At 44.4% G+C, this 12,814-nt stretch overlaps 1 protein-coding gene across 1 annotated transcript; it reads left to right on the top strand.

Moving 5' to 3' along the window:
- Positions 1-1,766: 1,766 nt before the first annotated feature.
- CDCA7 (cell division cycle associated 7) lies at positions 1,767-11,322 on the top strand. Its single transcript, XM_061450568.1, is given in 12 exon segments — positions 1,767-1,774; positions 3,348-3,487; positions 3,490-3,803; positions 5,338-5,460; positions 6,017-6,127; positions 7,510-7,761; positions 8,017-8,094; positions 8,854-9,042; positions 9,467-9,607; positions 10,050-10,199; positions 10,790-10,926; positions 11,140-11,322. Coding segments are annotated over 12 exon segments (1,674 nt in total). The 3' UTR covers positions 11,171-11,322.
- The last annotated feature ends 1,492 nt before the right edge of the window (positions 11,323-12,814 follow it).

The following is a 12,814-nucleotide window of genomic DNA, read 5'->3' on the forward strand; positions in this document are numbered from 1 at the left end:
ACTGGTACAGTTGGTCTCGGCTATAAACTGATTCGAAATGCTGAAAACTTAAAACTTACATTTATTTTACAAATTCTGGTTCAACCTATCAGAGCATTATGTCGAAGTATTAACAGTAAAATAGTACTTCATAAAAATTCCTGTCTAGCAAACATATAGAGGTCTGACTATAATGAAATCCCAAAAAAGTGGCCATCATCCTGCTTCTGTACAAGGTAAGTGTCCTTTCTGGTTTGCAATCAATAACAGGTTACCTGATTATACACTTTATTATGTCTCATACTGTAAGGTTAGCCACTGGAGGCTGACATATGAACAAATACACGCGCTTGATCAGATCTTTTACAGAAACACACCTTTCAAGAGAGAAAAACAATTAGTGTGTGTTATAGGTTACCGATTTACAATTTACATCATAAATCAATGTCTGATTATTTTAATGTGAAATGTTTTTAGCTTCATTTTATTGCACTGACGGTTTCAATAACGCTATAATTTGCTCAGATGAAGAGGTGATTGGACAGCTCTTACAGAAATTTTTAATTACTGTCATTAGTGGCTGCAATCTTACTCTTTTCTATGAAGCTTAGATACGTGTTATTGCATTGTGCTACAGGTACTCTGGGGTCATGAGAATCCAAACTCTCCCTTTCCTCTGAAATACTTGCATCTATAAATCTGTGTCACTGTGCAAGTCCCATCACAATAATTATGAGCATCACACAAACATTAATTAATGTATCCACATGCTATTTTAGGTAGGTAGAAATGTACTGCCCCAATTGGCGGGGGGGGGGGGGGGGGGGGGGGATGGGGGGATGGGGGGTGGGGAAGGGAAAAAAAGGGGAAACTAGAGCATAAAATGTGTTGTCCATAGTTAAGACGGGAAGCGTGTAGGAGAGCCAGCAGGAGTCCTGTCTCCAGAGAGAAAAGCTGTGTTGCAGTGCCAACAGCTGAAGTCTACAGGGTGACATGGAAGACAGTGTTTGTCCTTCATCCCAGCAGACTAAAGGTCGCATTTACTGCTTGTGACAATGGAGCTATTGTTGTTAGAGGCCCATGTTATTGCTACTGCTTGAAGCTCCCAATATATAAACAAGTTCATTTACCCCAGATAGATGCAGAAAGCATCGCACGCTCGATCTACTACAGGGCCCTCTTTAATTTCAGCAGATTCCCTCAGCAGGTCTTCCAAGGGCCACTACTATGTACTGGCAACCCATTTCAAGGAAAGATGAGAATTTAAGAGACTGTTTTTTTGGAAAATTCTGATCCCTATATACTCCAGATAATCTTCGCTGACATATGAGGGGTGACCTCAATCCGCAGCTGGGCAGCAGGGAGATGGGCAGACTGGTAACACTGGACAGGCAGTGCAGGACCTGGACCAGGAGACCAAATGGGCAGAAATATTTTCTTCCACTCATGTTAGCTTGAGTTAAATGTATGTGAAAATGCAGTGCTCACCTGGATTCAGCTCTGCATGTCCTCAGCTAAAAATAAATACATAAATAGCTGGATGTAGGACAGTGGTGCTGCCTATGTCTCAACAAACATTCAGAAACCTTTTCTATCATGGTACAGCCAGTTGATAAATTTGTTCTGCCCATCCACTGAGGGCATCTGGACCCTGCGTAGTAGAACAGGGGTGTGAAGAGCGTGGAGAAAACATGGGGAATTAAAACAGTGGAAATGACTGGGGTGCAGTTCACAACACCCATCTCCTGAGTTACAGAACTCTGTTTTCTGGTACCCTGCACTGCACCATGGGAAGGTAAGCCCCTGCCCTTCACATACTTCCCATTTCTTTTCTCCCTTTCCTGCCCCCTTCTCCCCAATCCTCTGTAAAATATATGAGCTGACATACACAATTTTCAATAAATTAATCCTTTTTCACAATATTTTTTTTTTTTTAAAGCTGGAAGTATGGTTCACAACATGTCCTGTCTGGCGTCCACACAACGTCCCTGCTCTGGCCTATTAATTTTAAAGCCATTTGACTACATATGTTGTTTGAACAATGCTGTTTCCATTAAGCATTAAATGGCAAATTAACTGCAGTCTGAAGTATGAATTCAGCTGCCCCCATCAGTATTATATAACATTTCATATGATGCTCTTTAAAAGCTGTGAAGGTCTGCCACTTTTCTCATAAAATCCTGATAATCATGATTCAAGATGTTTAGGGCTGTTACTGCTGAAAAACTGGATCCTTTCTTCCGTGTAAGTAAAATGTATTTGTAGATTTTTTTTTTTTTTTTTTTCTGAAAGAGGTAAAACTACATCAAAGTTCAAGAAACACCTCTCCTTCCCATCTGAGCTGTCTTGTTTGGAAGCCATCTGTGTGGCAATCCTCCACTAATGTGGATTTAGAGGAATTGAGTGTGGTCTGGTCTCTGGAGAACTGGGTTTAGTTCATCTGCTTTTGTGTGTGTGCTGAGAAGCCAGCGGTGCAGGTAAGTATGTAATTACAGGCTTACTTAAAATGGAGATTTTTTTACACGACAGATTGAAGCGTGCGCAGGAAGAATAATGCCGACAGAAAACAGGAAACCTCCATGAGGGCTCTTGTACTCTATTGTGCTGCAGCCGATTTGCAGGCTTTGGCTTAGAGACAATTCGTGGTTTGCTTTACAGCAGCGCAGGTTTGTGTGCGGGCTGCACGTGCATGGGGCCTCCTTTCCTCCCCCCATCAGAAGGCACCTGGAAATGCTGAGCAGCTACAGTTGCACTGGTATTGAGCCCTGCTGAAACCCCAGGATAAGCAGGGGATTATAGCAAGCACCAGGGCCACAGATCCCGTATAGCTTCCTCAAGGCTTCTCCCGTTACTACTGCTGCCAAATACTGGTGGTGCAGCAGATATTTTGCTGTGCCTAACAGCTGTATCTGATTTAGTGCTATATTACAAACACTACATAAAATATTTTACAATGACTGCCGATCTATTTTCTTCTGGCCTGTCTTCAAGTAATATTTTGTTTGCAGAGCCAGGATCTTTGTAACCCCCTGTTGTGCTGCTGTACTCCCATGGGAAGCATCACCCAAGGTCCCACTCCCAACGCTGAGCTGTGCTCCTGCTGCACTGGCAAGTAACACTGCCTTTACTGCGGGAGCACAGCGAAGGGAGTGCGTTGCTGGGCGTCTTAACCCACTGCAGCCCCGCTTTGCAGGGCTTCACTCCACCGGCGAAGGGTGTCCAGGGGACGCGGGGGCTGCCCAGGACACAGGCCTTTCCTGCGTGGAGATACCCGCTCTGTCCCTGAAAACTGGCGAGCTTTGGGGTTTACTTCAGAGCGGTGGAAGCAAACCCAGGTTTGCCGTATAAAATCCAATTGTTTTCAAAAGCGGGAGCGCTGCAGGCAACGTGGTCACCCCGACCCTTCATCCCCCCCCAACCCCCGCCCAGCTCGGCACGGGGCGGTCCTTCCCCCCGCGCCCCGCCCCTCTGGCTCCCGCGGGGTTCCGACCGGGAGCTTTTCGCGCCACAAGCCAGGCCCTTGCAGCTCCACAAACTCCGCACCGCGAGTAAAAGAAAAAACCCGTGGCCCCCACACTAGCTCCTCCGGGGCACCCCAGGGAGAGCTGATGGAGTTCTTAACAGGGGTGGGCGCCGGGGGCGGGATGAGCATGCGGGGAGCCACATCACAAGGGGGGTGTCAGCTGCATCTGCCAGGACGCGGGCGCCAACGCGGGAAGAGCGCCGTCGAGCCCCGCCTCCCGCAGTCCCAGTCGCTTTGGCGCGAACCTTCAGTTCCCGCTGGTCGCCCAGCAGCCGCCAGCATGGGTCTGTCGCGCACGCAGGTGAGCGCTGCCCTGCGGCCGGGGGCTGCCCTCCGGGCTCGCAGTACGGCTGCGGACCGCTGCTGCCGGCGGGGCTGCGGCGCTTGAGGCTGCGCTCTCCCGGCGGCCCTACGGGGGGTGGTGGGGTGGTTGGTGTGGTGTGTGTGTCTCATGGCCGGGGCAAGCCGGGCTGTGCGGAAGCCGTAGGGATCAGGTGAGGCCAATCTTTGGGCTGGTCCTCGCCGGCCACTCCAGGGTGGGGGATGAGGTGTGAGCAGCCCCGCCCTGCAGACCGGCAGCCTCCTGCCCCGCCGCGGTGCTGAGCGTCTTTGTGCATGGCTGGGACCTGGGGCACTGCTGCGCTGGGCAGGAAGGGGGGGGGGGGGGGGGGGGGGTACGCGCGGCCCGGCAGCAGCCGCACTGAGTGCGCCCGCCTCGCCGCTGCCCCGCTACGGCTGGGGGGTGAGGGCGGCGGCGCGCGGGGCCCGCTGCGGGTGGGAAGGAGGAAGGTACCTCAGGGCTTGGGGGGGAGAGCCGTGAGGTGTATGTGTGAGTGTGAGGGGAGGGGACGGCACCATCTTAGCAGGGGAGTGAGGCGGGGAGAGCTGCCCGCGCCCCGGCCAGGGGAAGGGCGTGTTTGTGTGCGGGGGCGATTCCGGGTCTCCTGGGCTGGGCCTCACAGTGCTGGGCGGCCCCGTACTGTTGTGGGGCCGCCGCAGCGGGATTCCTCCGGCTGGGCTCCCCCTCAGGCGACGCAAAAGCGGCCCCTTTTGTGCCTGGGCCGCGCCGAGCAGTTTTTATTTCCCCTCAGCACCAGTAAAACTGAAGCGTGGGCAAGGCCCGGGGGTGCTGCGGTGCTGCTCCCCCGACAGGCAGTGAGCTGAATGGTGCTGGGGAGAGGGCGGAGGGCTTCAAATTGCACCGGCTAGTTGCTGCTTAAACCCCGATTGTAAAGTACTTGACACGGTGGAGCCCATGATCTGGTACTGGTGAGAGCGCTCTACTTGGGCACCATCTAAGTGTGCGTGCAGCAGGCTTCCTTTGGGGCCCTGTGAAATGAAAACCTGAAGACCATCAAAAATGTATTTCAAAGTGGTAATAAAATTAACAAAACAGCAAGCTGCCATGTCTAGAGCAGTTCAAAGGTCCTGTGGATAGGATTCTCAAGAGCTGCAGTGCGTTTAGTGTTTGCCTCAAACTAAAAGTAATTAAGTCAAAGCAGATTGCTAGGTACTGCTTGTGTACTTGTATTTTTTTCCCAGCATTGTCTATAGTGAGTGGGGAAGGGTATGATTTTTGTGTATATTGCTTAAAAAAAGGTATTTCTAAAACTGAAAGGAAATCATCTATAGCAATGAGCAGAAGTGTATCAGAGTAGAAATTATTCCCATTTCTAATTCTGGGAATTACTTCAGAGCTGATGATAATACTGTTGACTTGTATTCAAGACTGTTAAACATCCTAAAATGTTCAAACCTCCTAAACTTCAATTTAAGGATCTAGTGTGCTGAAGTAGGTCTCTTTTAATAATGGTGTTCCCGTTGTCCTTTCGCAGCGTCAACGTTCAGGAAGGAAAAACTTCACAGCCTTCCGAAATACAAAACTGATCCCCATGGAAACATCCTCATCCTCCGATGACAGTTGTGACAGTTTTGGTTCTGATAATTTTGCAAACACAGTAAGTACAGTACCAGAACAAATAGAGCTGAAAGCGCAGTGCTAGTAAAGCTTGCAAACATGTAAAGCTAGTAAATGTTTTTTGTTCATGATTAGAACAGTTTGCTCTGCATGTTTTTGTAAAGTAGTTACTAATCTATGCTATATGCTGTAATTTCATTTCACTCTTAATTTGTGCTTCCATGTGGTAAGTGTTGGAAACAGTTTAGCTATTTATTCTAGCCTTTGGAATGTCACCTAACCTGACATGCCTGAGGGTGGTGAGGAAGTGGAATTATGTTGCTCAGGGAAGTTGTGGATGCTTCATCCCTGCTGGTGTTCAAGTCCAGGATGGATGAGTCTTGGTTTGACATGCTTTAGTGCAAGGTGTTCCTGCCCATGGCAGGGGGGTTGGAACTGGATGATCTCAATGTCCTTTCCAACCCAAACCATTCTATAATTTGCAGCTGTGGTTCTGAAACACCTTTTTTTAAAAAAAGTTGTTTGCTTATACTGCACTTGCAAATGTGAATAACTTTCTGTACAATTTAAGTTAAAGGATGTTTTATTCTTCATAGAAATGCAAGTTTAGGTCAGATATTGGAGAAGAACTGGCCAAGATTTTTCATGAAGCATCTGATGATGAATCGTTCTGTGGCTTTTCAGAAAATGAGATTCAAGATGCATTGGTAAGACAGTTGATTTTAGTTTGCATTTTTAAATTTAAATTATTAATAATTGAGAAATAATGGCAGCTTCAGCTGAAAGTCAAATGTTGTCATAGAGCAGCATTGTCTTATTTAATGTACAGTCTAAGTAACCATAGCTTCATTTTTTTTTTGTCTCCATAAAAAGTCCTCAAGCTCCTGAGCTTTGCAAGTTCAGAATAAAATCTGCTGTATGGATTTTGAATTATAATAACTCTTACAACTATCCTTGCTGGATGTTACTCTATTAAACTCAACATTTCTGGTTTCCTCAATATGAAATGTTATGCTAGCCCACAGATTCCAGCAAACCTGAGAAAAATTTCTGTGTCTGTTGACATGCAGTCAGACCTGCACTCTGACAGTGTAACAGGAAATGCTTTCTACTTTAGCAGTAGAGAAATAGTGATAGGTGGTGAAATCGCCTTCCTGCTTTTCCTTGACATCACTGCAAGAGCAGTTTTGTTGCTTAGAAAGACACCCAGTTGGTGTTTAGTAGAGAAAACAGAAGTAGTAGCATGTTTGGTATAAAATAGTCACTTCGTAGTAACTTCAGAGCTTGCTGAGAAATGGCTAGAAAAGAGTAAGGTCTGGCTAGAAGAACAGAGTTCAGTAAGACACAACTGTAAAGAGGGTAAGTGGGAAACAAAGCTGGAATAGATGTGTAAGAAAAAGGAATCAATAACTACACATAATGGGCAACCAGAATTGCATAGCTGGTTTAATAAAAGCCCTGTGCAAATAAGGATTGCCATTTGAGGCTGATGGTCTGTGCATATGAAGCAAGAAGCCTGTTTTTACCTATGACCAAAATAAGGCTTTCTTACTGAGTGCAAGCCTGAAAGTCAAAGGCTGTTGCAAAATGGGCTTTTCACTAAAGAAATTAATTTGTCCTCACTAAACCCTTGGTTCTTTCCAAAGCTGTAAAGCAAAGTATCTGAATTCAAAGATAAGAGAATACTAGGATTTTATTCATAATTATTTCACTGACTGTCTCTAGAACGAAGTTTTTTCTTAGTATCTATCACTGATACTGTAAGAATGACTGTTCTTGATAGCTTACAAACTTGAGTTTGACCCTTTGCTGAGAACTGCATAGTGGCCTTTTCTACAGCCAAGTATGTTACAAAATCAAACTTTTTAAATGCAGTTCTCTTTCTCATACTGACGCACAAACTGTCTTTGCTATTAGACCTGCAAGTGACAGCTAAGACTGCTGCAGCTGAAACCAGCCTCCTTTTTCTGATGTGCCACTGCTTTGGCCAGATAGTCTCTTAACTACCCCAAACAAAAGATTGCTAGACTGTATTTAATTGCAGAGCAATTCACTTGGATTTATCTGCTTCTTTTCTGTTTGTTAACAGAAACTGGAATCGGATTCAGAGGAGAATGATATAAATGCTGAAAGTGACATAGCTCAGAGAAGGCAGAAATGCTCGGTTCCTTTAAAAGTAGCCATGAAGTTTCCACCTCGAAGGTCAGAAAGAAGGAAGGGTGAGATGGAGCCTCTTGCTGAAAAGCTGATGCCTGCTCCAGATTCAGACTCTGACTCTGAAGAAAATGGTGCCATGTTTTTAGAAAAAAGAGCTTTAAACATAAAGGAAAACAAAGCGATGGCAAGTACTCACCGTCTGCCTCGGGTCCTCCCCTTTTCTCCCCTTTCCCCTTGACTTACATAACTCTTTGGTGGTTCAGATTAACTTTAATGAGAATTTAGTTACTAGAACATAAATAAGACATTAAAGTAAAATTTAAGAGTGGTTGCCTTTCCTAAAAGTAACTGTACTTCTAGCCAGTTCTATTGTAATAGTCTGTCATAGCACATAAACACTGTTTTAAGGCTCTGCTTTTTTTCCTTTTTCTCTTGTTAGCTTGCAAAACTGATGGCCGAGTTGCAAAATGTTTCTGGTATCTTTGGTGGGAGAAAATCGTTGCCAACTGTCAGTCATGTAAGTATATATATTTAATATATTTGCCCTCAGATTTCTGAGCCAAATTCTAACATTACAGAGCAAGATTCTCAACTGAAAAACTTAATAAGCCTTGTAAATCAAAGTCCAGTTTAGAATTTTATTGGATCCTAAAACAGACGTCCGCATTGTGCAATTTTCTTTTGATTTGCAACTGAATAAAGCAGAGTAGATTAATTCATAAAGGTTAGGTGTCTCCACAGGCCAATAAAACTAAACAAGGTGCTGTGTAAAGAGGTGTTTACATAAAGGCCGGAGATAAAGGGGGCCAGCTCAGACTTTGAAGCTCAAGCCTGAGTATTTGGTGAGTTTGAAGCCTTGAAAGAAACCTTACATTTGGCCTAACTAGGTCCTTAAAGGAGGCTAGGTTGTAAGCTGGCAGCGTAATGAATTTCACTGCTAATTTATCTGTAAGCTATGTGAAGATGGGAACAACATTAGAAGTCACAATTTCTCATAGACACAGGTTCTTCTGCTGGTGCTTGGGGGACTTACTGTGTCATACACCAGTGTGGACACAAACTTGCTTTTGGCTATTTCTCTGCAGCTAGCAGATTGACTAAGATGAGTTTGCCTAGGGTGTTTTTTGCCTTGTGTTTCCTGATTTGGGACAGGCAGAAGACTTCATCGTTGGGAAAGCCAGAAGGAAGGCATGTCTGTTGGGGATGGAATTGATAGTAGGGACAGGAGCTGCTTGTTTTTTTGCCTTTTTCATTGGGGGCTTTTAAATTTTACCAGGGGTCAAGGCGACTTCCAAGGCATTCAGTGCCAAGAAGTGCTTTGAGGAGGAACCCAGACCGAAGTTGTCGGCCTCACACAAGATCCAGATCGCTGATTGAAGGTCCTCCTACTCTTTTACAAGAGGAGGAAGATGATGACCCATACGTCTTCGTGAGAAGAAGAAAGATGTCTGATGAATACCTGGAGGTATGTTGAGGTTCTAGTTTCCCTGTTGCAGGTTGATTAAGAAGGTGGTTTTCTATTGCTTCAAGAAAATCGCAATTCATACAGAGTTTACCAGGGTTATGAGTATGCTATGCCCTGGGAAGCAGTACAGAAAATACAATGTTGTATGTGTTCTTCATTTACCCTGCCTTATCCTTGAAAAATCACTCTTGCACTCCAGCAGGAATTAAGCAAGGTCCAGCACCATTTCTGCACCCTGAAGGTGACAGATCAAGCAAAGCTACTAAAGCTGTATCCATATCATATATCTTTGCAAAGAATCTGTTATCTCGTTTAACTATATGATGGGTATTTGAGACTTTGACGCTGCTTTGAACATTCACACCTTGTTTATGTAGCATTTTTGCTGAAACTAGTACTTACTGCAAGTGTCTTCACTGTTCAGCATGAAACCCGAACTCCCAGGAGGGGTCACCGTGGTGCCATGGCTTTTCCACATGTTGTGCGCCCAGTTGAGGAGATAACAGAGGAAGAGCTGTATAATATTTGTGGATCTGCAAGAGAGAAAGTATATAATAGAGCCACAGTAAGTATACTCAAACTTTGTGAAATACATACTTTGCGAAGTCATTTTCTTGTTATTCCCTGCTTGTGGTTTAGCATCAAACAGAACAGACTTCCTCTCATGGAAAGGAAGGGTGTGATTTTGGGGGGAATTTGTCTGAGGTCTTGAAATGTCATCATTTACCTTCTGAAAGTGTAGAATGGCCTTTACAAAGTTTTAACAGTTAGGTTGCTTCCATGCTGAAACAGTTTTCGTACTTAGGCGCTATCAGCTGAGGAAAGTGACTCACAGGCAGTGAAGATACAATGTTAAAACAGTCTTGGCTCAAAGTTACAAGGTGGCTTTCTGTTTTAGGTTAGGCACTGCCAGCTGCTGAAGAGATTGCTTGTTAAATGTTCTATTCCCCTAACTAAAGAGCCATCTTAAATGTCTTGTTTCCTGAACTACTTTCCCTGTGTTCTAGGGATCCACCTGTCATCAGTGTCGCCAAAAAACCATAGACACCAAGACGAATTGTCGTAACCCTGATTGCATAGGAGTGCGGGGCCAGTTCTGTGGGCCATGCCTCCGCAATAGATATGGGGAAGACGTCAGAGCGGCGTTGCTGGATCCGGTAAGACAATTCTGAATGTTGGCTTTATTGTGCTTAACTTGAGCAGAGAGGTGCATTGTTTACAGTGAAAAGAGTTTTAGCAGGATAGCTATTTACAGTGGTGTAGTATATAATGCTGTCCTGGTTTAATTCAAACTGAATCACACAACTTTGTGTTACGTAGAACTTGTCGTTACTTACTACTTCTGTAGGTTTATTTGCAGGAGTGAACTATAAGAGCAGAGCAGCTGCCAAAATGTTTTTTGTATTTGAAGCATCAGAATAGTGTTCTCTTTTGTCATGCATTAGTACTTAAAGCCCTATGGAAAGGAACTGTATTGTGGACAAAGTGCTGCTGTTGTGGGCTGTTGAAGTGGTGTGGGAGTTGAGCAGAGTGGAACGCTTCGTGTGGTTATGTGCAAGGCAGGCAAAGGAGAGGTCAGTCCTGTACAGGCTGGAGAATTTACACTCTTGCTCTAGTTTAGACTGCTTCTGCAGTGCTGATGTTCATTGCAGAACTTGATGCAGAGCAGGGCCCTCTTAAGTTGCAGGTGTGAATTGTGTCTGGCATTTCAGTTCATCTAAAAGGATGCTGTCTGTCCTCTCTCTAGACATGGAGGTGCCCACCATGTCGTGGAATCTGCAACTGTAGCTTCTGCAGACAGCGAAATGGCCGATGTGCTACAGGTGTCCTGGTCTATCTGGCCAAGTACCATGGCTATGACAATGTCCATGCCTACTTGAAAAGGTAAGTATGCTATTGTGTCAGTGGCATAGCTGTGCTCTAAAGAGGGATAAGCAGTTTAAAACTGGGAGAGGAGAGCTCTCTGCACCCTGGTTTGTCAGGTAGATCTCAAGATAACTTCCCCTGTGTTTATTGTCAAGCCTTCCACTAATTGTCAGAAGAGTTTTAACACAATGTTTTGCTATAAGCTAATTCATGTTTCTGCTTGTCTTTCAGTCTGAAACAAGAATTTGGAATGGAAGACTGAAGCCATGATTGCCTTCAAGTTACATACTCTTTCACCAATGTCCTATTATTGCCTACAATTAATTGTTTAATCAAATGCGATTACAAAGCCAGTGCCTTGCTTCCCTTTCCTTTTGGGTAAAAAGGGATAAAGGACTTTTACATATCTCAGTACATATCACTGTTTTTCTTGGGAAAACTGTTTAATGAAGGTCTCTGCCCATAGGCCATTGTTTTCTTTTTAAACACCTTTGCAAATCAGATAGCATCAGTCCTTGCCTTCATGGCAATAACTTCTTTTTTTTTTGTTGTTCCTGAAAGGAGATGGGGCTTTAAGCCATTAGAGTTTTATTCATGCAGTGAGATGTGCTGCAGGTTTATTTCTGCTTTGAAGTTGATCACAAAAAGGTAATAGATATTGTGAAAATTCAGGGCACTGTTCCCCACAGACCCAGTGGAAAGTACGTGCTTAACTCCAGGCCAGCTTCTGCAATACCGAGTTACTGAACATAAATGATCAAATAAAAACTAAGAATTCTCTAAAATAACATGTTCTTAAGTTCAAAAAGGAAGCCCTAAAAGTTGTAGCTGAGCAGTCTCCAAGCGCTAATACATGGTTTTATAGAGTACTCAAAGTGCACATTGGCCATTTTAAGGGAGATTCCCCAAGTGACTTAAAAAGTGCAGCAGAGACGGGGGGGTGACACTTTGTATTTTTGCTTAGATGAAAGGAGGCTGCTGCTAATAGCTTTCATAGCACCGGCACTAGCCTTACCTAGTGATGACAGTGATGTGAACATACTGGTGTACATTGTGAAGTGACCACTCTGTCTAAACCAGAATGTACTGTTTGATAAATTTATCGGGTTTGTGTGTTCTCCTCTTCCTGCTCTAGCTGAATCAGCATTGGTCCAGGGGAAGAGGAATGCTTTCAGGACCAGGGCTTGGTTAAGTAGAGGGGTAGTGGGTGTTGGGAAACAGCGAAGTGCATGAAAGATGGTAGCTTGCTGAATTTGAGTCTCTGGAAAAGGGATAATGACAGATCACTAGAGAGAGATCACTAAAATCTGAAGCCTGATATTTTTTATCTCTAGAAAGCCTAAAAGGTGTGAGCTTTCTAAGCTACAGTCCAGCTTAAAAGTGAGTTATTCTTCCAGTTGCATTGATCAGCATAAACGTGAATAGGTAACATTCTCAAGAGACATCCTCAACAGATGAGGAAGGGCAAGTGCCTCATCAAAAAAGGCTTTTAAAAATAAAGGGAGATGTAATGGGTTGCATACAGTTTGTGAGCACTTAAAAATGTGGTTTGTGCTGTGGTTTCCTCGTTAACAGTCCAGCCATATTTTTGTACCAGCTCTGCATGATTGTAGGATATTTTGCGTGATACTAATGAAGCATGAGTACAATAAAAACCGTTGGAGCTGAAGTATTCTATATTCTAACATGCTATGGGGATGGGATCTTGTATACTCAGTGCTGCAGAAAAGAAAATGCCATGAAAATTGCATCCAGAGAACCACAAAGTGTACAAATGTGCTTAGTTTGGTTATGGATACTTCTGTATAAGCTTTGTATAAGGTTTAGAATGCAATGTTATAAATAATGTACAGTCGAATAGCAGCAGACTCGACTTGCGTTTATTGAGCGCTAGAACAAAACATGG

The sequence above is a fragment of the Pezoporus flaviventris genome, unplaced genomic scaffold, assembly GCF_033815535.1.
Source record: "Pezoporus flaviventris isolate CSIRO_AGI_PZ_B2104156 unplaced genomic scaffold, CSIRO_AGI_Pfla_v1 ptg000001l, whole genome shotgun sequence".
NCBI classification, from domain to species: Eukaryota; Metazoa; Chordata; class Aves; order Psittaciformes; family Psittacidae; genus Pezoporus; species Pezoporus flaviventris.